The sequence below is a fragment of the Trachurus japonicus genome, chromosome 11 (genome assembly GCF_045865225.1).
Source record: "Trachurus japonicus isolate A0001 chromosome 11, Traja_1.0".
Taxonomy (NCBI): Eukaryota; Metazoa; Chordata; class Actinopteri; order Carangiformes; family Carangidae; genus Trachurus; species Trachurus japonicus.
In genome coordinates, this window is record NC_140917.1 from 30,998,389 (window position 1) to 31,024,031 (window position 25,643).

Sequence of the window (25,643 nt, forward strand, 5' to 3'; positions counted from 1 at the left end):
GGTGAAATGTGGAAGGGACGACTGAAAAATCTGGAGTGCGTCATTACAGTTTTTATTTCGATCAGCAACATTTACCACTATCAGGGGGGGAAAAGAAAGAATGGATACAGGTGTGAGGATCATGAATGAAAAGGAAATGTGAACATTTGCCTTGTAAGTTGATTTATGCTCCTAAATTTTGGGCTTGTACTCCTAAAATTTGAAGTAAGGGGTCACTAATCTTTCTATAATAAGTTAGTCTGGAGCCCTGGCCAATTAATGTGGCTATTCATATTCAACCTCTTGATTTACTGCTGGTGTGTTTTTCATTTACAGAAGAGAGTCATATTTCATGATACTGTTCAGGGCTTCCTATGGTAACGCTACTAAAGGCTCAGATATTGTTTTATAGCTGTAGTCGACTCAGCTGAAAGTCTGTTTTTTGATTTGTTGTGCCATGTGTGTGGAAGGCTCTGAGTCCAGCGAGACGCAGGAGGACGTGTACGTGGCCTCAGTGGAAACAGACCGTGGTGTGAAGGAGCAGCTCAGACTCTATGACACTAAGGGCCTCCACGACGGACAAGATCTACCCAAGCACTACTACTCAGTGGCCGACGGCTTCGTACTCGTGTACAGCGTTGACAGCTTGGAGTCTTTCAAGAAGGTGGACGTCCTGAAGAAGGAAATAGACAAATCCAGAGATAAAAAAGAGGTGCAGCTCATTTAGAATATTCGTCACCATTCAAAATATGTGCCGTCATCTCCTTGCATAGAACGTTTTTATTCAGTTTGCTGCATATCACACCAGCAAATGTCCACACCACATAGAACATAAATAAAGAATCATGAAACATCTTGTAGCTGATGGTGATGGAAGCAACTAGAAGATGATGTAGTGCACACACGAAGAGAATCAACATGGTCAGCAACAATATTCAGTTAGATTATGATATTCAAACCCTGACACCGTTCAGTTCATTTTTTACAACTCGGAGCTTGTTTTTTCCCGACTTCCAAGTTGATTTGAACGCAGCAGGATACAGGAAAGTGTATAATGTGCCATTTTAAAGGGATAGTTTAGCTTTTTTGAAGTGGGGTTGTGTGAGCTACAAATTCAACTAGGGAGCCAATCACAGAACGGGGGAGGGGGCAGCAAGATGATGAGGACACAGTCTGTGCGTTTACATGACACTTGAAAAAAACTAATTATTGCCTTAATCCGACTATAACTGGACAACTGAAGTGCATGTAAACACCTTAGTCCGACTGAAGTTGGAGTTGGAGAACTCTGATTAAGACACCCAGATAATGCGATTGGAATTCGATTTTCTCCATCATGTATACACCTTAGTCGGACTGAAGCTGGACAATGCATGTGCGCATGCTCCACAACAGTAGAGACGGCACAAAGTGGAGCAGAGAAGCCGCCCGAACCCGGCAAAGTAAAGAAAAAAAAACAGCGGCAGCGCCGATTCAATGCATTTCACACAGTGCAACCAGCAAGAGTGTTTTATTAAAAAAAGAGAGAGAGAGTGAGAGGAAAAAAGGAAGCCCATATCCTATTTTCAGTCCAAATCCGGCCCAGACTTTTTTACGAGGTGACAGAAAAGTCAACAGGACAGGCGGCGTATTAACCCGCTGAAACCACTGGTGACGCCGCATGAGGGGGCGGACCCCGTCAGTTATTCAATTTTCTCAGTAGCATGTAAATTGAGACAAGGACAGAAGTCCTACGCCAAAACCGAATTTTGAGCATAGCTCGATTAAGCTCTGCATGTAAACGTACTGACTGAGGCTACTTTGTTGATAGCTTGTTGATCCAACATGGCGGCAGACACTTTACCTTTCGATGCAGCGTTAGAAAGTGTTTTAAGTAGTTTAGACCGCAGGTTTATTTTGAAAAAAGAGCAACGTTTAGCGTTTTTTTCCTCATTGGGTTTCTGTCGCTCTACATACGTCATCGGGTATGATTGATACGATTAACTATAAGCTTGTACAGACACATTTGATAGACATTCGTAGCGCCCAATAAACAGCTCTGGGCTTTCATAAACCATGCCTCAAATACAAAAAAATGAACAGGTGGTTTCCAGACTGAATCTCAATCTTCATTGAGATAAGGTCTGGTGTTAGCCAGGCTACATTTGTAGCTCATACAACAACCTCACTTCAAAAAAGCTGAACTATCCCTTTAAGTCTTTGGCAAATGAGATATGGATTGGGTTCATGTGTGTGTGTTGTGCTCTCAGGTGACGGTGGTAGTGCTGGGGAACAAGACGGACCTGCGGGAGCGTCGTCAGGTGGACCAGGAGGTGGCGCAGCAGTGGGCGCGAGGCGAGAAGGTGAAGCTGTGGGAGGTGACCGTCACCGAGCGCAACTCGCTCATCGAGCCCTTCACCCAGCTGACCAGCCGCCTCACACAGCCGCAGAGCAAATCCTCCTTCCCTCTGCCGGGACGCAAGAGCAAGGGAACGCCGTCCAATGACATCTGAGAGCTTTCACTTCATATAGAAGAACCAGGAGGACAACATGGGTAGCCCTTTAATTGCTTATATGCAATGTTAACGTCTTCTTGAAGGAGTTATGTAGCATTATGGGAAGTACGCTTACTGGCTTTCTTTTTTTTTAAAATGTGGGATTAGAAGATGAGTATTGTGTCTGTGTGTATGAACAGAGCTGGAGTCAGAATGTGTTGAACAAGAAGCAGAGGGCCCTTTAAATCCACTCTAATGAACATAGTGTGATCTTTAGACATAGTTACATGCTGAATGGTGGATAGAAAGATCAGTGTGTTTCTATGTAAACCGCTCTCTCTCATCATCACATCACACTCAGGTTGCCAAGTTTGGGTCTACACATGAACTAAAACCTATGCTCAATAGTCCTATCTGGCAACCCAGGCTGTAAGTGGACATATTGCACAGAAGAGCTGAGTGCAAAAATAAAGTGTAGCTATTGATTCAATATTTTGATGATGGAATCATCTTTTTTTGTATTGTGTTAATGATATTATTTCCTCCGCTCTCTGTGCTAAACTAGAATACATCCTGACACCAGCTCCATACTGAACACAGACACGACTGTTTAGTTTCTACCTTCTGCTTTTCTGGGGGACGTGTTATTTAAGTATTTTCCAAAAATCGTTGAACTGCTCAAAATGGCAAATCACAGTCCTGTGTTCATAGAAAGCACTTTAGAACCAAATGTCTGAGTGAACTCATAGATTTACACTTTAGACTAGTGACATGTATCATTCCAAGTTGAATATTTTTCCAAGTCTGTATAATGTTAATACAATGCTCATGTGCCCATAGTACATGTAAAGAGCTCTTATCTTTCTTCCTCTTTCCCCTGGGAGTGAGGACAACCAAACAGTCCACTTAGAGTTTATTTATGCTCAGTCCAGCAGGAGGTAACTCTGTAAACACACAGGTGGCCATGTCCTTGTTGCACTAAGACAGACTTGATCTGAAACTGTTGTATAAGCTCTGCTGCCAAACGCTGACTTTATAAATACTGACACTAATCATATGAACAGGACTTTTGTATCCCAACCATTAGTTCCCATCTGATGTGAATGCAGCATTAATCCTGTGTTAGCCAGTGTCCAGTCCATTTGCTATATTAAATATGGCTCAGCAGCAATAATGTTCACGGTACTACCTTTAATTGTGATGTATGATTTCATTACGTCTGTCTGACATTAGTTGCACTCCAGTGTGTTGTCCAGCTGATATAATCCAATAGGGCTACTAGTTAAAGTTATGTGTGTGCGTGTGTGTGCAAGCCTTTTTAACAGTAGAATCAGTATCGAGAGGAAATATTTATTTTTTAACTAATTTATTTTTGTCACTTTAATGAGCCACATTCCTTGATTTTTTGAAAATGTTGAGACGGTGTAATAGATGATCTGCGCTGATTTCTGTGTCCTTAATGTTTCCAAGTAATAACATTTCATGTGCTGCTAGTAGACCAGACGTAGAGAGATCAAGACTTGCACTCCTATGATGACGTTAACCCTAAATTATTCTGTGTCTTAAGATGTGCTGAACAAAATAAAGCCTCTTCATATTAAATACTCTTTAAAACGTCTACACTGGTGTCGGAGTGAATGGTTTGAACCGATATGAAATGATCAGACCACGTCGGATGCTTCAGTTGGTCATGTTTAAGGTTTGAAGGAAGAAACAGAACAGCTTGTCATCAGTACAGAACACAAATCACAACCAATATCCATCCATATCTAAACATGTCTACGTGTGGAAAACAGCTTTTCAAAAGAGCAGGGGTTTGGAGGGGGAAGCAAACACCAACTGAAGCTTTTTTTAAATGCGTGAGACATCATTGACTGGGAATCATGCTGTGACACGTTTCATCTAGCAGTTTAGCATTAAGGTCCATCTTCAAGCACAAGCTAAAAAAAGAGGAAACTTAAAAATGCATTATTGCCAAATTTGAAGAGTTGGGCCAGAGATAACTTAAAAAAATACAATAAACAACAAAATGTCAGGAGTTAAGACTTCAATTCTGAGATAAAAATCACTCCCCGACTGCCCCTCCCTCCCCGAGTCCCCCCCACATCCCCGACTCCTCCCACCAGCAGCTGCTCTGGTGATTATGTGGCGTAGCGCTTGGTCCACTGTTTGGCTATCCTGTCGTGTTCAGGTCTGTTTGTTGTGTACTGTGTGGCGATGCTTCCAACCAGAGGGTCGGCTGAAACACACAAACACAACGTTAACTCTTCTGTCGCTGATCACATAAGATCCTGCAGGAAGAACGCACGAGCTCTCACCAGGGTTGCAGTCGGTGAGCAGGGAGCAGATGGACAGCAGGACCTTGGAGATGGTGAGGGCGGGACTCCAGTTGTCCTTCAGGATGTCCAGACAGATCACCCCCTGGCTGTTGATGTTACAGTGGTAGATCCTGGTGCGGAACGTCACCTGGGCGCATACCAGACAAGACAGTCTATAATCCACTCATATGCAAAACTCCACAGTGACAATGAGATGTTTGATCAAGCATAAAGCATCACCACAGTTCTGCCCTACAAAGGCAAAGTGCAGTATCTGCATTGTTTCAACAATATTGGTACTGCTAAAATTTAGAGTTATTGGGCTTATTATTTTGCTGTCCATCCAAAAAAGCCCTGTGAAACCAAGGCACAGTGCAGTATCTGCCAAGAGTACTGTACTCCCTACATTCTATAATTTACTCTATAATTCCATTGGAGTAAAACCAAGGCAAAGTGCCGTATCTGTAGCTAATACCAAGCCAAAGTGCAGTATCTGCACCAAAACCAAGGCAAAAGTGCAGTATCTGCCATAAAACTGTCAAAATTGGTCAGAGATTTTATTCAGTCCACCATTATCTAATCAATTATAGACTTGGTAGTTATTCATAATTTGATGCTTAAACCTGACAATGAAAAACACAAAAAGCTGTTTTTCTCAGTTTGGCATTTTTACAGATACTGCACTTTGCCTTTGTAGGGCAGAGTTAAAAGGACAACGAGGAGTTTAGGAAAAGCGAAGCGTTTTCACACTACATTTATGAGCCTCTGCACGCATCGTGAAATTCTTTGACCGGCGCAAGACAGACTCATGTTTTCATACATCAAGAATTAAAGTCAGAGCTTCGAAGACGGTCACATACCGTCGTAGTTCCGACCATAAACGGCGATTCGGCTGCGTTATTCTCATGACTCGCCACGAAACCAAAAGTAAGGAAACGCTGGTCGGCTCGACCAGCGTTTCCGCCACCACTAATAATAACAAAATAACGATAAGAGACAAAACGATATATTTATCGAAAATGGGCCCATTAACAAGTGTGGGTAGCGGAGATTCATCCACATTAACGTGAGACTTTTTTATAACCAAATAGAAACTCCTCGTTGTCCCTTTAACACTTATCTGATGAATTCATCCAGTGCAGGACCTAATCATTTAGAAGTATCACAATGTCCTATGTGTGAATGTTTTTACACAGTGTGACCGAGCCCTCGCAGGTAAGTCATCATAAGTGATAAAGTATGAGCTGCTGATTTTATTTGCTTGTGCGCCCTCTGGTGGAAAACACGGTAATGACGCTACCTTGGGTGGTTTGAAGGGGTAGTCTGGTGTGAAGGCGATGTCCAGGAAGAAGACCCCTCCCTCGTACACGGAGCCTGGGGGGCCCAGGATGGTCGACCTCCACTCATAGATGTTGTCTCCTTTAGGCCCGGCACTGTGGACACACAGGACAGATTTACTCTGGACCCATTCTTTAGTCTAACAACGGAAAATAAAGTAACATTTGATCATTCATAAAACTGTTACGTTTTTATGTTTCTGGTCTTTATTAATGACTGTTTCACAAAAACAAGTGACACGTGTATGTTTTTTGTATATGTGTTATACATGTGTCTTTGTGAAAATGAAAGTATTAATGGTGGAATATAAACAAATACTGACTGAGCCCTCAAAGAGCAGAATCTCACAGTATAGTAACAGTACAGTATCCAGTGGCTGCTTCATATTTCAAAGCAGCTCTGTCAAAACACACTGAGCCAACATCATGAGCTGTCAATCAATCTAGGGAAGTATTTACCAACCACACAGCTCAGCTGAGGTGGGAGTCTGACACTCTCACAGTCCACCATCCAGCTGTCCTCTCCTGGCTTTAACCTCATCATTCAAAGTCTGCACACAGAGCAGACAACAATCCAGGAAACTCCTGTCCCAGGTAAAGACTATCAAGTCCAATATAATGAACTTTTCCAAAAAACAAACTGAAATTATCTGCTGAAACATCAGTGTTTTGAAATGCTTTTAGGGTTTTTAGGAAAAGAAAGACAGAATTTAATTTGTGACGCAGCCGAATGCACCAAGGCAGATGGAGGAGAAGAACCTCAGAGAAGACAACAACAAGTTGCAGATGGAGAAGAACCTCCAAACCATCGTCATCGTGGCAACCACCTCAAATTGCACACCCACACACAGAGCTGTGCCATGCACTCTGGTGAGACAGATCTGTCACCTCTCATCCCCAGGTCGGTGCTGCTGTAGAAGTGTTGGAGCCTCCAGATCAGACACTTACGTCACTGATCCCAGCACTGCAGCTCACACTTTTTTTCCCCTGTGCACAGTGTAACCAGTGTTTCTCTCTAAATGAAAACGTTCAGAGTTGTATTTACATCAATGCAGTTGAGAGACAGAGAAAAAACACCTGTTCAGTCCTGGAACCTGGCTGTTAAACCAGCACTAAGTAACTTTTCAACCTTCATAAAATATTTTCATAACTTTTGTGATGATACATCGACTTACAACAAGTTGAATGACACCTCTGTCATGGTCTGAGGGGGTCTGTATCTCTTTCTCTGGCACTAAGCAGCTTTGAGGAGCATGGTAGGAACCCTGCTCTCACTTAAGTTTCACTTTCACTTTTGCGAGTCACAACAAGGAGGGAACAGGCAAAACGGCACTTTAGCAATGGATTATGTTTGTGTTTTCACTTTGAAATGATCCACTGGAAACAGAAACTTAGTTTTGATGTCTTCTGTTAATTTTAATGCAGGATATTTGAAGGGTTTCACGCTAGTGTTCATGGGAAATGGAGTCTTCCTTCAGGCAAAACACTACCGCTTTGGTCCACAGGCGCCGCCAAACTCAACCAAAACTGAAAGTTCTTTCGTACTGCTTTAATGCTTTCTGTGTGGGCAGGGATGTCACAATTACTTGTTTTCACAATTAATAATGAATAATAATTAATCATAAAGATTCCAAGATACCATCACTTTCCAAAAAAGATTATGTAGGAAGCATATGGGCAGATGTGTGCCAATGTAAAGGTAAATGCACAGATACTGGTCCGAAGGAATTTAAATGCTAGAGTGTCATTTGTAATTAAAACTAAAATATTCAAATTAACTTAGACATTTGGTATAGATGACAATTAATGACTTGAATATTTAAAAAATTAATAATTGGTCATATTTTCATAGATACTCAAAATATTTTGCGTAAATATTTGGTAATGTAATTATATTTTGACTAGTGTTGTGAAATTGATAAATGCATAATAATCATGATAATCGGAATACCGGGAATGATTTCTCTGAGAATAATCGTAGCAAGAAAATCTATAATGGTGACATCCCTGTGTGTGGGACTCAGCAGATGCAGGCCCTACTGTTGTGGAACTTTATGTCACAGATGACAGTGTAATTAACCTGTTCATGAATAGAATGGATTTTTTATCATTGTGTTTTTTTTCTTAAAACATCAATGAACAGTTCCATGTAGATAACCACTGTATTTACCTCTGTCCCCCGCTCATGATCACAGGTTAACCTCAGACCACAGCCCCTTCCTGAGCCTCTGTTGAAACCTGTTTGTTTTACACTTTATCTTTCATCTACTGAGTCGCATACACCTGCTCAATGACTTCAGTGTCTTTATCCTGTTGTGCAGACAGAAATCTCTCCAAACAACTCTTCTATGTCAACTTCTTTAAAACAATAGAGTGTGAGTCATTCCACCAACACAGTGGGAAGTGATACAGAAACACTGACAATGACTGCCACCTTCCACAGCAGCAGCAGCAGCAGCTTCTGGTAGTGTTTTTAATGCTGGAGGTGTTTCCATGTCATTGAATGTCTGATGAAGCGCTCACAAACATGCTTCACAGTTTACCATCTCGTTTCTAAAAGATTAGCTCAGCTATTAAAGCTCGTCTGTGGGTTTAACACCAAAGACTTGCAGACTGACATTTAAACAAACAATAATCCATTATTCACAAAGAGCAATAGCGAGAATGAGTCAGTGCACAGTCGTGCCGTGGGTCACATGACCATGTGCCGTCTGGTTCTGGCTGAATATCGGACAATAATCATATTTTCGGAATCAGATGCTCCACTCTGTTCCCACAAAAAGTCATAAACAGCTCTAAGTGATGATGACATGTTGAATGCTCAGAGAAGCTTTAGTGATGAAGGCTGTTGTAAAAGACACTGTTGATGCAGCGGCCTGTCTGATCTCCACAGGTAGACTGATCAGAGGCTCCAACAGCAAAGAGCCCATCACCTGTAGAGCTCCAACCCTGATCTAAGTGAAGGCCCACATGAGGGGAACAAGTCCTTGATTTCATTTCTGGACAAAAACCATTTCATGTTTAAAAAGGCTGAGATGAGTGTCTGCCTTCTACATGAACCAACTGCAACCAAGACGGAAAAGTCAGAGGCTCTACATCTATGTAATCAAATCAATCCAAGAATTAGACCGAGCTCTGAACCTCCTGCAGGATTCAGGTCCACATGTGGACAAAATCATATAGAGACAACAACAGGGAGTTAAATGACGTGTGTGTGTGTAGCAGTGATATGTATCCATGTGTATTGGTGCAGGACAGATTGGTGTGCTGAATAAGAAATATGGTTAAAAAAAGGACTATATATATTGATATTACTGTAACAATAAATATCTGCTGTGGCAACTACATAAGAGCAAGAATCATTACACCCAATTCAAGCTATTATATTTCTGACCCTGGTAATAACAATATATCTGATCCAGCAGTAGAGTCAGGGTAGCAGTATAATGTAATGTCACACAGTTTGTATTGTGTTTCATAGGTATATAAATGATCATTATGTGGAACATGTAAATAATAAACTATAAATCAAGAATAGGCTACAATGATAAAATACACACCGCCATTTTCACTTTTGTTTTCTTGTAAGAATTCACTGCCTTAGGTCTTTAATAACTGAGCTGTTTGTTGTGACATAACACAATGAAATAAAATGTCAACATTGAAAAGAATGTGTATTGCATTTCTGTGCAGTCCAGCAGAGGGCAGCACCTGCCTGTTTAGACTGCATGTGAAGCTTTCTCATTTGTTTCCATGAGAGGATGACGAGCCTTTAAAATGTACAAGGACTGTGGAATAATTCAAGGTCCTGCATCGTATAAGGATAGAGGTCAGTGTCTTTGATTATTACTCAGGTCCAGGTTCTAGATTTACATCCATCAAAGTATAAAAGCCTCAGTCACAGAAACACGCAGCCTGTGTTCAGAAACGGAGTCTTAAAACCAGCTGTCTGTCAGGACTGCTGTCACTTTGTGATGTCACAACTTTACAGTCATTGCCCTTGCTCCAATCCCCACCGACCCCGACCCACCCAGCCTTGCAGGATTGGGTCGGCCAATGGGTGGAGAGACTCAAAAACCTCCTCTCTTCTGATTGGCTCACTGACCTGTTGTTACCACAGCTCCAGAGAGTTGCCTGAGAAAGAAGATGTACTACATAGAGGTTGTTTTTGCATCTCTTCATTCTCACCCTGTCACTCATTTCCATCCTGCTCTGTCATATATTCCAACAGCCATAAACCACCACTCTTTGGTTTGTACTGCTCTGAGTCTGTGCAGTTTATTTCCTGTTTTTTTTCCATTGCTCAACTGTAGTGTGAAAAGTTAACCACATGACAAATGTTTAGTGATTTTTGAATTGAATGTAGTTAAGGCAAATGTCCTGAACATTTTTCACTTGAGTAGAACCTCAGTAACATCTTATCTTGCATTTCATTTTATTGCTGCTGTATTTGATCCTTTTTCAATTTATGCATTCAACTTTTCCCCTTAACAAAAACCATTCACAGATATTTAAATGACCACAGGCTGCCTCACTGTCAACAGGAAGCCAGAGGAGTTTCCTCTGGATGGGAATCCAACCTGTCAGTGGTTGTGATGAAAGCTCTACAATGGTTTTTATCATCAATTGAATCATAAATATTTAAATACTATTATCCTGCACACTGTACATTTTCTTCATATTACACAACAGTCATTTCAGATCTAGTGGGACAGCCATGTGTACTACCCACATGTGAAAAGAAGAGGAGAAAGCCCCCTCTTGTTATAAAAATACCACATGTCCCTTTGAGGAATGTACTTCATTAGCACTGTGGAGGCAGCATTCCTGCAGGGGGACCCGGACCTAGGATGGGACTGTTAAAGGGGACATATCACTTTTTGAAGGCTCTTTAACATATTTAGGTGTTTATCTTGCCTTACAACTCCCAAAATGTGAGAATTGACAAAAAAATCTGTAATTTTCAGGCTCCCTAGGTTGAAATCCATGTGGTTTTATGAGCTGTTCCCTTTTGAATTTCCATAACCCACCTCTACCTGGTACCAGTAGAAGGGATGGGGTGGGGCAAGCAGTGGTTCATTTGCATTTAAAGGGACAGATACTGAAACCAGCCGTTGTGAACAGGGCTGTTTTGAGAGGATGAAAAGAGCTGTGATGTTTGATCCTTGGGGGATTTTGACCAACAGACATGTCTTTAAGACACCTGGGGACTATTTTAATTTGTGGAAATGGGGCAGAATATGTCTCCTTTAATGTACATATTACTGCTCACACCACAACATCTCGGTCAGAAGCCACCGCTGTGACAAGAATAGATATTGTATCATTTGCCACTGAATCAACCAGACTGAGGTTTCTAACACAGACAACACAGACGAGCCACAGAGAGGCCTTCTTTCTCCCCGCCTGCCTGCCCCCCACCCCCCACCACACACACACACACACACACACACAAAGGCCACCCAGTGCTTTGTGTGAGCCTGTAATATGCCACGCTATCACTGTGGTCATTCACTTCAACATCAGGGGGGGGCTTCTTCTGCCGCCCTCTGTGTATACAAGCACTGCAAGAAGAGTGCTGACATTTCAGCTATTTCATTTTTTCTAAGCCTTTAACCTTTCCAAAAGCCACACAGTGCTTTACCCAAAATTGACTCTTGCAGCACAGCCGAGGAGAGCGGGAGCTCAGCACACTCTGTTAGTCATCCGCAGCAGACGGGTGGATGTTACGGCATTTATATGCTGTTTTTCCTCTTGTGTAATGCAAACATACAGCGCTAGATGGAAAACAGAGATTAAGTTCAAACAGAATGGAGACTCTGACATGAGAGCTGGACGGAGGCAGGCGGTTTGGGACCCTGGGAGCTGAATCATTCCAGTCGATCTCTGTCCCTGGGTTTGGTCGCATCTCTTCACTGCCCATTATCAACCAAAGCTTCTAAAAGCAGGGTGAGATATAACATGTTAAATGGCTCGAATGTCACTCATGAGTGCTGCTTACACTTTCACCCAATGTAGAGTGTGTATGACAGACACCCATCAGGCCCCTGTCTGACAGCACCTGCTGCTAAAACAGGTTGTGGCAACACTTCCCCACACATAGACTTCCTTTTCCCTTTCAATTTTGGCTACAAAATGAAAGAGCAAGAAAGTTTTGCAACAATATTCTATTTCAAAGTCATAGTTCTCTTCCGGTGTGAGGCTGCAGACCGTCAGGACCAAAACCTTTCACCACAAAGACACCACCTTTACTTTCTTCTCATTTTCTCTTCATATTTTCTTGTTATTGTATTTTTGTTCTTGCACAATACACCAAGTCAAACTAAATCCTGATCGACCTGGTGTTACAGGTACATTATCAGTTTCTTAAATGAGCAGAGGCCAGACCTGCCAGCCTCAGCACCTCGGACTGCCCAGCTATAACTTGACACCAACAGGTGGTTCTGGGAATCAAATCACTACATAGAGCTCATCATCCCAATGCTATGACACAGCACAGTCATTAAACCAGCCAACAGAGCATGAAAAACACTCACACTCTCACACACATCTGCCTCCAACTTCCAATTCCAAGTCAAAGATGAAGGGGATTTTTAAAGCTATGGTGTCTCCCGTGGGTCAAAAAGATGCACAAAACCACCACTACTGATTCTATCTAGGTAAAATCCAATGTTAGCTACACAGGAGCTGAATTATTCAATCGTCTTAAAGTGTCTGCATAGAGAAATACACACAACCTTCCCTATTCAGACACTGAGCCTTTAAACCAGCCGACAGGACTTCTGTGACTTTGTGATGTCACACCCACAGTCAGTGCTCTCAGACACTGTCACTTTTTATTCGACATTCGAATATTCGTTCGAACGTGGGGTGAAAAGTTCATATTCGAGCGGTAATGACCTGCTCGATATGTAGTTCGAACCTCATTTTTCTAAAAAGTGACAGCCCTATCAGACACACTGAGCATATCAGATTGGTTCACCTTCCGGTTGTTACTAGAGCTCCGGGGAGAAGCCTGAGAGAGCAGCTGGAAAAACCACACTAAAAGGTCTTTACACACCAAGGCCGTATTTTTCATCACAAATTGCCGCACATTTAAAAATGAATTCAACCTCATGTTGTGTCGATCATCTTTATACACTGACTCTGAAACTTTCGTCTGTCATTGAAGTGTTTGGAACAGGTTCGATTTTCTGCATTTCGGCATCTGTGAAAAGTCTTTCTGACCACTCACATCAGTGTTTCAAGGCTGTTACACAGATCCCGGCTGAGCTGCATGTGTGTGAATGTGTGTGTCCTAGACATACTGCCAGCCGCTGTTCAGGATTAATTGGATCTCCAGTTGAGCTAATGATCAATAATCTATCAATCTGGACCACTGACATCCTAAAATAATCTATGGAAGTGATCTGGATAATTCTGCAGCTCATTTACAAGCAGGTCTTAGATGGATCCAATGTTTTCATTTTCTTGTTTTATTTTTCAATAAGTGAGAGGACCGCACAATCGTCCTCACTGCCTGATGACTGTTGTCTCCTTTTGCGAGTTTGGGAACAGAAAATTAAATTGTATAGTAATAAAACGCATCAGTGTGTAAGGAGTCTGTGCGTAACGATTTTTGCTGTATGACGGATTAGAAAATCGGACTTGGTGTGCAAAGACCTTAAGAGTTTCAAGTTGTTAAAACCACACACACAGTGTGAAGTCCAGGACTAAATCCACATAATGTACAGTTTTCCTGTCTGGCTCAATTAAATGAAAGTAAACACTGTGTCATTTACACTCATCAGCATCAAACCAAAACATTAAGAACATTTGACTTATTAGTGATTTCTTGGCTGTCTTTTCCTTCCAGGGTGAAAGCGTAACAGCTGATCATTAAAGGTGTTTCTGTTTCCCGTTATCACCTCTCATCTTTAAATAAATCAATCTCACTGTTTCACAGCACTGTTTGCTCTCAAACCTCTGCTACACAAGTCTCATCTGTTCATTGTGGACCTTATTATACACACTGCCATCAGCACACACCAGGTCTCATTTTCAATCACCACTATCTGCTCGCAACAGTATTGTGATGACAAGGAGAATCGCTGTAATAAGCTGTCTGACTGAGACAATATAATGACTGCACTTCACTTGAGTGCCAAGAAGATTTTGTGCAACAGCAAAAAGGCGCCCAACCCCTCACACACCCCACCAATTGAATACAGTGGCAATCAGCCTGTAAATGTTCTCTCAGTGCTTCATGAGGACTGTGCAGGATGAGTGTCGCATGGCAGCATCAGAGTCCTCCACTGAAACAAAGAGCAGGGCCGTCACAGGACATTTTAATAATAAACATACATATAACTGCGACTAACGTTTTAATTGTCTTTTTCTGATCATTCTATGACACATTTATAGTCTTTATACACATACTTATGAAGAAGTAGAAGACAAGGACATTTATTGGCTTTGCAACTAAATCCATGAGGCTAATGTCAACAGATGCTCATCGAAATGAGGTCGTCAGATATTAGAAATTAAGCTCCTCGATAAAAAAAACAGTTTGTGGCTCCACTCATGTGCCTTTAAACCACAGCAGAGGAAGGGAGTGCAACGTGATGATGTCATTAGAAGAGCACCAGTCAAACCTCAAACTGTGAAAAACAATGTGGAAATAGTGATGAAAAACAACATTTCTGTTGTTCCAGCTGTTTTTAAACAGATGAATGGAAACCATTTTAATGATTATGCAGGCAATTACGTAATAATTATGACAGGCCGAACAAAGATCGCTGCAGTCTAGAACTGATGTGAGAAATATAACAATATCAGTACACGTCATTTTGTATAAACAAAACCCAAAATAAAAGCGGTTAAAATACATTTAACGCTTGTTACAAGACAGCTTTATAATTAAACATGAAATATGTGAATGTACTAATTTGGGAAGAATTGGCTTCAAGTTTCATATGAAACCTCTGTAATATGTGATTGGTGGTGCTGGACAGGTAATAATCTAAAAAATGAATAATAATAGTTTTGCTTTTAAAGAAATAAACATGGTGAAGAATCCAGTACTGCTACTGGTCAGTGCAGATGTGTCTAACTGACTTACAGAGACAGTGTCACTGTGTCCACAGCACTGTCTGCACACCATGTGTCATCATGTTATTTGCAACACATCCAGACAACAAAGAGCAGGATTGTTTTTAATTCTTCTCTATATCTCTTTAGAACTCTCCCTGGGACCGAGACAGCAGATTTCCTATGGGGCTGAGTGAAGGGGAAATTCCACTGAGCAGATGACGGCTGATGCGTCGGCACCTGTGGAGCTTTCCCACGTTGGCCCTGAGGGTGGTGCTAGAGAAAAGGTCAGCGGGGTCTCCTCAGTGAAAATGATTTCTCCCTTGCCAAGCATGAGTGTGTGTACACACCTGAGGTTTGGACAACGTTTACTGGACATTTATGGCCTGAATTAGGCTGTAAGTGGATCAGTCAATGGCTGATTTTTACATGCTAAAACAATAGAGTTTCAGTGTGGCCACAAAAATGATTACTTCCTATTGCCTTAAGTCATAGGCTACCTTGCAAACTTGGTAACTAATGCTTATGAATTTCCAATATCTAGAAACAGAAAGTTCCAAAGAAAGACAAAGCTGCGTTATAAAAGCTCTTTTAAAAATGTTTATATGTTATAACATTTTTAAAATTAAGTTTAAAAAAAAATGTCTACTCCTTCTGTGTTGGAAAATCCAGAGCCTATTACTATGCAAATATTGTTCATTTCAAATGTTTAATCACGGTAAGCACATGCTCAGTATGTACACTTTGCCAGTCATAGTACACTATGTAACTATTATAAATGTGGCGTTAGTGTGGTGCCATACATCCGACACCAACAGCTGCGTGTAGTGACACAGGAAACCTGCACAGTATGGTAAATTCATGCTTTATATTGGTGGAATTATACATATTTCCACATTGAGCCAAGCCTGCCCAGAGCAGAGGACTCAGTGTTTATGATTCAATCAGTTAATAATCAACTGGAACTGGTCCAAATGAAAACTGAATCTATTTTACACACAACTGTTGCCAAATTACACGGCTCCTCCCAGGAAACCTCCTCCTAAATACCAATAAAATGAAATGAAATTTCACTCATGTTGTAAACTAGTAACAGAGGCAGACTGACAAGAAAAAACAAAAACAAATCTGTAAAATCTGAAATAAAACCAGACACACACACACACACACAGGGTGTCAATACTCAGCCCTACCTAAAGCTGCTTCGGCAGCTATGGCAGCTACAGCTACAGCAGTTTCACCAGCTTCATCAGCTTCAGCAGCTACAGCATCTACCGAAGCTTCAGAAGCTACAGTGCGCGCGCGAGCTGTTTTTCTCCTTGCAGGCTACAATATTGCTCCAGGGGATAGAGATGCAGGATACAAAATTGCTCGCGAGTGCTTGGAAAAGCGCTCGGGGGAAAAAAATGCGCTCGCAGGTGTTTGATTTCCGCACGCGCGGATCTCATTTGCGCGCGTGTGAGTCTCATTGCGCGTGCACGATTTATGTCAGTATTCTAATCCCATACTACAGCCACTATGTAGCAGCTTCAGCAGCTACAACAGCTTCAGCAGCTACAGCCGCTACAGCAGCTTCAGCAGCTACAACAGCTTCAGCAGCTACAGCCGCTACAGCAGCTTCAGCAGCTACAACAGCTTCAGCAGCAGCAGCAGCAGCTGCAGCCCCTTCAGGCCTTCAGAGCTCAGTGCTGCTTTCAGAGCTTTCCGAAGTTACAGCAGTGTACAGGCCACTTCCTCTCCAGGGAAGAGGCTTTTTATAGATATGAAGAAGCTGTTGAGAAAACCTCAGTAGTCTCGAAACACGCAAGCCGGTAACATACTGCAGAGGGGTGTGTGTGTGTGTGTGTGTGAAGCCACTGCTCACATTAGCAGCCAAACAGAGGGATATTGCAAATATGTAATGTGTCTTTCACCAGGCAATACACACACACAGATCTAACAGAGAGCCCAGAAAGTGTGAATTCTATATGGTTAATATTAACAAGAGTCTCCAGAGCCCTGTATGTTTAGAGCCCTGTTGAGCACCTCTCCTCCTACTGTACACAGCCTCTAACTCCTCAGCTGAGCTGTGGTGACCTCCCCGGCCCAAGAATGTCAGGAATCTGTCTGACACCCGAGGACAACGTCTCAAGAGGAGATCTGGAGAATGGGACTTAAGAGGACATGGTGCGGAGTGAAAGACAGAGAATAAAAGTGTGAGATTCAGGAAGTGAGCAATAAATTAAATAGCTGGTTGAGAGGAAAAAAGGAATAAAACATAATGAAAGAAGCACAGGGCGGTGGGAGGCAGAGGGGGGCCTGTGATGTCTGCAGTTCACACTTCAGTGGCAACGATGCTGTGGCAAAATAAAAGAGGTCCTGCTCAGCAATCACTGTGAGGAGCATCATTCTGTTTCTGATAAATGACACTCAAAAGAATTTATAATTGCAGCTTCCTAGTTTTCATGAGACAAAGAGACGTGGTCATAATGGAAACTAGCTGATCTGAGCCTTTCCCTCATTGGTCAGCATCAGGTTTTCGGGAGTGAGGAGGCCCTGATCCAACCTCCAGAGAAATGACACAACAAGCCACTGACTCATCGATGTGTGATCCATTAAACAGCATCTGCAAGGCGGAGCTGGCCAGAGCCATTCATACTCTAATGAGCAGATTCTGGGCTAAATGAAGCAGAAAGAACCCAAATCCATTAAAAATCCCCTTTTACTGCACGTGCTGTTGAAGAGAGGAGCTGCACAACAGGGAAAGATGAGGCCTCGGCTCACACTGCTGCCGAGACCAGGAGATCAATCACTCAGGGTACATCGCACCAAATGTTAGAGGCTATTATCTAAACCCCAGAGCTTCCTCCACTCAGCCAGGTGGAGGCCAGGTCTCCTGACTCAAAGGGGGACACAATGCAGAATCCTGTGGTAAACCAAATGGGTCGAGTCTGTCTCCATCACACACAATCACACCAATAGAAACACCAGCGCATGGTTGTACTGTAGACAGTGTCTGCCACCAGGCATTAAATAAACCCCTAGCTGGTGACGATCTGTCATTGAACGCTGCCCCATGCTTTCCTATGCTAATACATTTTAAAGGGATATTTCAACATTTTGGCAAATTGGCCTATTTCCATAATCCCTATAGTTTCAGTAGAGTAGGTTCATTACCTTTAATTGTCGGTGCAAGCTGTTTTTAAATATATAGTAGTATAGTATAGATAGTATAAACAGCCAATCAAAGAGGAAGAAGGGAAGATCACACTAATCAAGCACTGATCTCCTGTGGTGTTAATGAAGAATGCTAACAGACTACAGCTGCTGCAGTATGGTAAAAACCTTTATCGGGATTATTTATGATCAATACTTACAAAGGATGTTCTGTGTGTGTTGTTAGTCCCGATATAAATTATAGGTAAGCTATCAGAGCGCACCACTTTTATGTTGCAAAAATAAATAGATACCAATATTTAAAAACACTAGTATTTATTTACAGTTGGTATTTTTACTAAAATGAGTGCTGTTTGTCTTTGTGGTCTAAAGATAATCTCATGATTTTGGTCTCCAATCCATAGAAGAGGATTAGGGCCGCTGTGGAAAACAAAGTGAGTTCTGACTTTTCTAAGAATTCTAAAGTCAGAATTCTGAGAAAAAAGTCAGAACTCACCTTTTTCCCGCAGCGGCCCTAATCCTCAGACTTGCTTCGTTTTAAAAATAGAAATTATATACGGTACATATCAGTATTTATTGAAAATAATCATGATAATGTAAGTTTTTGCCATAATTTAACAGCTCTAATCTGCTGCTCTTCTTCATTAGCAGCACAGGAGGTCAGTGCTCTATTAGAGTGGTCCTTTCCTTCCTCTTCTCTGATTGGTTATTTAGACTTCTTAAATTTATTACGGCACAGTGTTCAATAACAAAATGTCTTCAGGGGTTTATTTCATTTAGAGCTGCATTCATAAACGCGTGGTGGCGTTTGCAAAATGTCAAGACACCGTGTGAAAGAGACAAACTAAGACGCTTCTGATTTGTTCTTCATGTGAACTGGAGACATTGACTGAAGGTGAGTCCACGCTCTGACACTCTTTTTCACCTACATGAAGCATGAAAAGCAGAAAAACATAAAACGTAAAGTAAGACTCTGACTTTTACACAAAGTGGAGTTTACCATTCTGCTATAAGTAACACACACACACACACCAACAACAACAAACACAGCAAGGAGTGATGTCATCACATACACTCATAGAACACACACACAGTGGAGAGAGTGTGCTGCTGGCTACTGTGCTGCATGCTAAAATGGATCTGTCACATCCCAGGGTCGGTGCTCCTGTTAGTGTCAAACTGACTAAACACATCACTCAGAGATGTGTTCAAATATCCTATTTAAATTAATGAACATTGCTTAGAAAAACTTAAATACAATTCATCAGTTTGTCAAATGTATCGATTATCAACTCTCAGCACTGAGTACTCATGTAGCCCCGCCCACTTCACCACTTTCCAACTTGACCTGGTCTAATGAACAGGTCTGAGTCCACTCAACACATGACTCCTCCACCCACCACGGTGTGAGGGGACACCCAGGTCACCATGGAACACAGGGAGAGTGTTGATCTGCCGTCACACACTCATTCATACACACACTAACATTAAAGGGGTATTTCAACATTTTGGCAAATTCTCCTATCCCCGCTAACAATAGTCATAGCAGTAGGTTCATTACCTTTAATTGTCAGTGCAAGCTGTTTTGAGATCAGCGGGGCAGAGACGTGAGCTGGTGGACAAGTTGTGACCTGCACATTCACCACGCTATGAGATAATAACGCATAATGTAACATTACGACACATGAAGCAAATACTGCTTGCGCTTTTGAATCACTCCGCCCAGCAGCCGTGTCTGAATGTAGTTCCAGCTACACATTTGCCTCAAAAACAAATCCGTCTCATAACGTTCTGTTATTATTTCATAGCGTGGTGAATGTGCAGGTCACAACTTGTCCACCAGAGCGTTTTAGAGTTGTTGGATTGTGTATTTGATGAGTTTGATGACGGAAAGGCGGAAATACTGCGCGCTGTGCAGAGCTCATGTCTCTGCCCCACCGATCTAAGAACAGCTTGCACCGACAATTAAAGGTAATGAACCTACTGCTGTACCTCCTGCTGCTAACGCCAGCTTCTCACACACTGTTGAACATCTCTGAACTCAAAGCTTTCATGGTGATCATTTTTGAAATCACATGACATGACGTACATTAAAGAGACGCACGACTGCCGACGACTTGTCTGTCATGTACGCTGATGTAACACCTCCACAGCTGCCTGTCAGAGCACAGAGGCAGGCTGCGGCCCACAGCCCACAGCCCACTCTCAGCCTCCGTCACCGAGTCAGGGCGGTGATTCTTCTGTGACAGAGTCAGAGTCAGCCCATCATCACACCAACCACACAGGTTCCCTTTATTTTTCTTTTCTTCTCTTCTCTGGTGTTTGGTCATCTCACACAGTCACTGTTAATTACAGTTGAGTAAATCTGCTGGTGACTAAACCGTTCACCTCTTACAGCTTCCTGACACTGTGATTCACACTGTATCACAACTGCAACTAAAAAAAAAATCATTTTTCAGTTCTACTATCAAATAAATGCCAGCAGTGGCATCAATAGAAAAACACTGTGTTTGTTCCCACCTTGTTTTTTTGAAGGGCATCAACCTGTTTCTACTAAATCTCTTCATTTAAATGTCTGATTACAAACAGCTGAATAAGGAAGGAACTTATAAAATAACAGCTTTGTAAAAAAAAAAAAAAAAAACTAAAAAAAGATAATTATGAATAAACTCAGGAAGTGTCCATTCAAAGAATAAGCAAACCAGACCAGAGATCTGTTGCAGCTTTCAATACTGACTGTCAGTCTGTGCCAATAAAACATTCAGCTTCAACACTATAATAACAATGACTCACTTATTATAAGACAGACTCAGGTTTCAGTATGGAAGTGCTCAAACCTCACACTCCATCACACATGCAGTGAAAACAGTGACAGCAGCTTACTCACACAGTTCAGCCTTGTTTTTTTTTCCATCTGACTACAGATGGATTACTCTGCCATCAGATAAAGACGATTCACGTCATAAAAAATCATTATAATCACACACACACACACACAAACAAAAGTGTACAACATCATGCTTCACATTCTTACCTGCAGTTTGGGGGCGGATCCAATGTGATGTCAGCCAGTTCTTTCTGAATTCTGCAGAGGAAAACAAAGGACATCCATCAAACCTGAAGCTCAGATTGGATTACTGTAAATCGACTGCGACAGAATCCTGGTCTTGAACCTTAAGAGTTTTATCATTCAAAAAGCCTTTTTTTTGACAGAGACTTCACAGAAACAGGCTCATCAATAACTGTTTCAGCGGTGTGGTTTTGGATTGATGCTCAGCGTGGCCCCTGCTGCTCATGTTTCCTAAATCATGCAGAGTGTATCTGGAGCCGAGCTGCTGGGGACAGTGATAAAGTCTCCCTGAAGACACTCAACATCCGGCCTGTGAGTAATATGCAGCATTTAAGAGCGAAACTGCAGCTATGAGCCTTTAAACCACTCACTAAAATAAAAAATATAGAGTAGCATGAAACTTTTATTATGTTGAAAGGTTGGTGATCTATATCTTGCTGTCAGACGGCGGCTTCTCCGCCGCAGCGCGAGTGCCTTCACCTTTTAGCGCTAGTGGAGAGAAGCTTGGAGGTCTTGCTCATGCTGGCTTTGCTTTCTCGTTTCTTTGGGGTGTTTGCCTCCTGCGGCTGCTGCTGCTGCTGCTGCTGCTGTTGCTGATGCTGATGGCTCGAGGATGAAGAGGAGGAAGAGCTGGTGCTGGCACGGGAATCTTCATCCGACATACCGAGCCTGGGGAGAGAGAGCAGGACCAGAGGATTTAAGAGGAGCATGCGCACACAGTCCAGACCTCAGCTGTGGGAAACCAAACCATTACCACCACTGAGACCAGCACCTTTCAGTCCACTAACAGTTTTTACCGTTACTCATTCTTTCCATGAAAACAGTGTCCGCGGGGAGCTGAGTGAATTTAAGAGTGATTGTTAAGTTGCATTGAAGTCTACAGTGCTGTATCAAGAGGGAGGCTGAAACCTGTCATTCAGTTGTGTACTGTGTAGCTACAGTCAGTGTGTATGGAGGAACAGGCTGCAACCATGGCTACCACAGTGCAGCCACAGACTCCATGAACACATCCATACCAGGCCTGCACCAGACGATGTTGACCCGGATTGACTGGTTTCATCAGTTTAAATGGCGTTGTGTGGATGTTCACGAAGATCCAGACCAGGACCCAGACCAGGACTATCAGAGGAACATTTCCCTCTTGGGGCATTTTACTTTTAAAAAGTAATTAGGTTACTAGCTACTTTACCCAAAACGTAACTGAGTTACTATATTATAAAAGCAACTAATTACCAGGAAAAGTAACTATTGCGTTACTTTAAAAAAAAAAAAAATGCTTAAATGTGTCAATTTACTTGGACTCGCCCCCCTAACCCCCTAACACACCTTTATCTGGCCGCAGTGAGCCTGTCTGTGCGGAGGAATAGCCTACTGAGTGAGTTGGTTAGTTCCAGATAAAAGGCTTTTTTCCAACTTAGTTGATGGACTGGAGAAAAAAAACCTAGTAGGCCTACACTTTAACGGGTGTATTATTTTGTGACGGGACTTCTTGAGTCAAGTAACGGCGCATTTTATCGTCAGTAACAGTAACGGCGTTGTAACGGCCAAACAGTAACTTTTTGGGTTAGCCTAGGCTACTCGTTACTAAACAAAAAAAGTAACGTTAGCGCCGTTAGTAACGCAGTTATTCCCATCACTCTTCATATCGCTGCGTTGTGACCTCAGCTGATGTTTGCAGGGCGTTATTTTTAGCGCTGTCAGGTTGCGACAAAGGAAATCATCTAGTGAAATAGTTGGGTTACGGGCCTAGTTCTGGCCGACACCGCGGACCCACACGGGACCACACACACTGACTGACACACAGACACACACACCAGACCTCCTCCCGCTCCCGGTTCAGTCGAAGAAGTCGAAACGAGGGGAAAGCAGAAACACAATCGACGGGGCGATGTCGCAGTCGCAGAGCCCCGACACTACACCTCCACAGCCTGCATGCGAATCAAACTTTCACCTGGAAGTCAGCGAGGAGCCTCGGCGCTGTCAGCCCGGCTGCACCGACCCCGAGACCCGGAGCCGCGGTCAGAACAAACACAACACGTCGGTCAATTAAAGGCTTTCCTCGCGCTTTTTTTTTTTTTTAAAGCAATATCCGTCGACACGCAGATGAGCTGAGTGCAGCCAGTCACAGGATGGACCGACAGACTCCCCGGGCTCACCTCTGACGGTAACACGGATACACTCAGAGCCGCGGCGCCGGAGAACACAGGCCGGTAACATGGATGTTAAAACACACCGCGCTGTAATACCAACATTTAGCATTTGATACCTTTCTTTGTGTGTGTGCGCACAGCCTGTGTGTGTGTGTGCCTCCGCCGCCTGGACGCACGAGCGTGAAAGCACCCGCAACGGAGAGAGACGACACTTCCGGTCAACATTTTAAAAATAAAAGCACAGTCATAATCAGGAGGTTTACAAAAGTAGTACTAGGCTATAGGCAGGCCTATGAGAACCGATAACAAAGTAATATGCTTCCATATTAACATCAACCATAAAAAAGGAAAAATAAGAAGGGCATGGTAAATTCAGAAACACATATTTTTTTTATTTTTAATGGAGAAAAAAAGGATACAAACAACAGTGATGTCATTAAAATATACAAATGATGAAATAAAGATACATTTTTAAATAGCTATTTGGCCTATAAACCTACAGGGAGTGTTCAAATATTATTATTAGCTGCTTAAGTAATAAGGAGCAATTAACTTGTGTTCTGCTAAATGTTGCATGAAACAAACTAATTTGTAAATTAAGATTTAATATTGATGCATTTATTCTTGTCTCTGAAGACCCCCAGTCATCCAGGTTATAGGATTATATAGTAGGCTATATTTATGTAGGCTATTTAAGGTGTATTTCTAGAAGACCCCCATGTTCTGAGGTCTTGACTTGAGGTTTGCCGCTTTTATTTTGTAGAGTTCAGCCGTCTTCTTTCCGGGATTGTCGTTAACAAATGTGAGGCGCTTGACTTTACCGCTGGACGCGTGCCTTTCCTCGCCGGAAGTGTTGGTCCAGCAGCAGACAGACGTCCTGACATTGTCATCCACAGTCATTAAGTGTGTCTTTAACACCGCCACAGTGTCACACACCGATGTGAACAACACACACACACTGGCGTCTATAGAGAAAAGAAACAAGTGAGCTAAACTGACCAAACCTAGGAAACAGAAAGCAGGCGCTGCTGTTGAACACCATTAAAAAGAAAAGCCTTTAACTTCCTCACACCTGTTCCAGTCCTGGCTCAGACTGAACGTTTCCCCCCACCCCTTCCTAATTCAACACTTTGTCTGTTACAACCTGTGACAAGGTTAAAGGTGGTTAGCTTTTACCTTCTTGTGCTGTTTAAACACCATTCATCATTATGGTCTAATCACATGAAGCCATTTCCAGCCACAAAGCAGTTCTAAACACAGAGATGGTTATAGTTTCCTGAGGTAGGAAGTAACCTTGTGTAAATGATTAGGCTGAAGTCATAAAATGGGGCTAGTGTTAGCCATTAGCCTGAATTACTACCAACACTGAAGCACAGCAACCGAGTGTTGAGTGGCAGCTTTAAAAGACCATTATGGTGCTTGACAGTGTGGCCTGGCAATCAAATGTGCTGCTGGTTAAATCCACATTAAACAGCATCAAAGTGTTGGACCTGAATGGTGCTCAGAGTCATAAAGTGGCACTTTGATTGACTTCTCAGAACACCGACTGGGGTTTGAGTGCAGCTTCTGTTTTCTGGCATGGGAATGAGAAGTAGCTGAGCTTTATTTTCATTTCTTCTTGTGACAGAGGACATTAGGATCCTTTCGCAATCTTTATTATGATCTCACAGGTGAGCTGCTGACACGTTTCTGTCCCTCAACCACATTTGCCCTCATAAGCAGGGGCGCATCCAGACATTTTTGATAGGGGTGGCCCAAGTGGGGCACTCACTTAGGGTGGGGTATGAACTTCGAAGCATGAGCATAAGTGCCTGTGCTCACACATAGCCTACTCATGTAGCCTAGATGCACGACGTGCACATGCAAACACACACCCAAAACAATTACTAACACAACAGCAAGAAAAACTAGACCTACTAGTCAAAATACAGGAGTGGCAACAAAAAAAGCCAGTATAAAACAGTTTATAAAATACCTCTGACTGGGCATATAGCCCATCATATTTTGGGGTGGCACCTGGGGTGGCCAATCCGATTTCAGGCCACTGGTTGGAAGTCCTTCAAGTGAGGGCCACAAACACTACTCTGAGG

At 42.5% G+C, this 25,643-nt stretch overlaps 2 protein-coding genes across 4 annotated transcripts in view; one reads left to right on the plus strand and one right to left on the minus strand.

Moving 5' to 3' along the window:
* nkiras1 (NFKB inhibitor interacting Ras-like 1) overlaps window positions 1–2,615 on the plus strand; it is a 284,351-nt gene extending 281,736 nt beyond the window's left edge. For both annotated transcript variants that reach the window (XM_085792285.1, XM_085792283.1), the window contains exons 3-4: window positions 450–691; window positions 2,229–2,615. In XM_085792285.1, coding sequence (XP_085648411.1) covers window positions 450–691; window positions 2,229–2,471 — 485 coding nt within the window. In that variant the 3' untranslated portion in view covers window positions 2,472–2,615. The remainder of the gene's footprint in view (window positions 1–449; window positions 692–2,228) is intronic.
* Window positions 2,616–4,127: 1,512 nt separating this feature from the next.
* LOC146979082 (ubiquitin-conjugating enzyme E2 E1-like) lies at window positions 4,128–23,765 on the minus strand. Of its 2 annotated transcripts, none has more exons than XM_085792281.1 (6): window positions 23,670–23,765; window positions 21,884–22,072; window positions 21,368–21,418; window positions 6,072–6,204; window positions 4,772–4,919; window positions 4,128–4,692 (listed from the first exon to the last, which is right to left on the minus strand). In XM_085792281.1, exons 2-6 carry the CDS (start codon window positions 22,063–22,065, stop codon window positions 4,595–4,597), a joined length of 612 nt encoding a protein of 203 aa, XP_085648407.1. In that variant the 5' UTR covers window positions 22,066–22,072; window positions 23,670–23,765; the 3' UTR covers window positions 4,128–4,594. The 2 variants fall into 2 exon arrangements, with proteins under 2 accessions (XP_085648407.1, XP_085648408.1); XM_085792282.1 differs by lacking the exon at window positions 23,670–23,765 and adding an exon at window positions 23,355–23,595.
* Window positions 23,766–25,643: the final 1,878 nt, after the last annotated feature.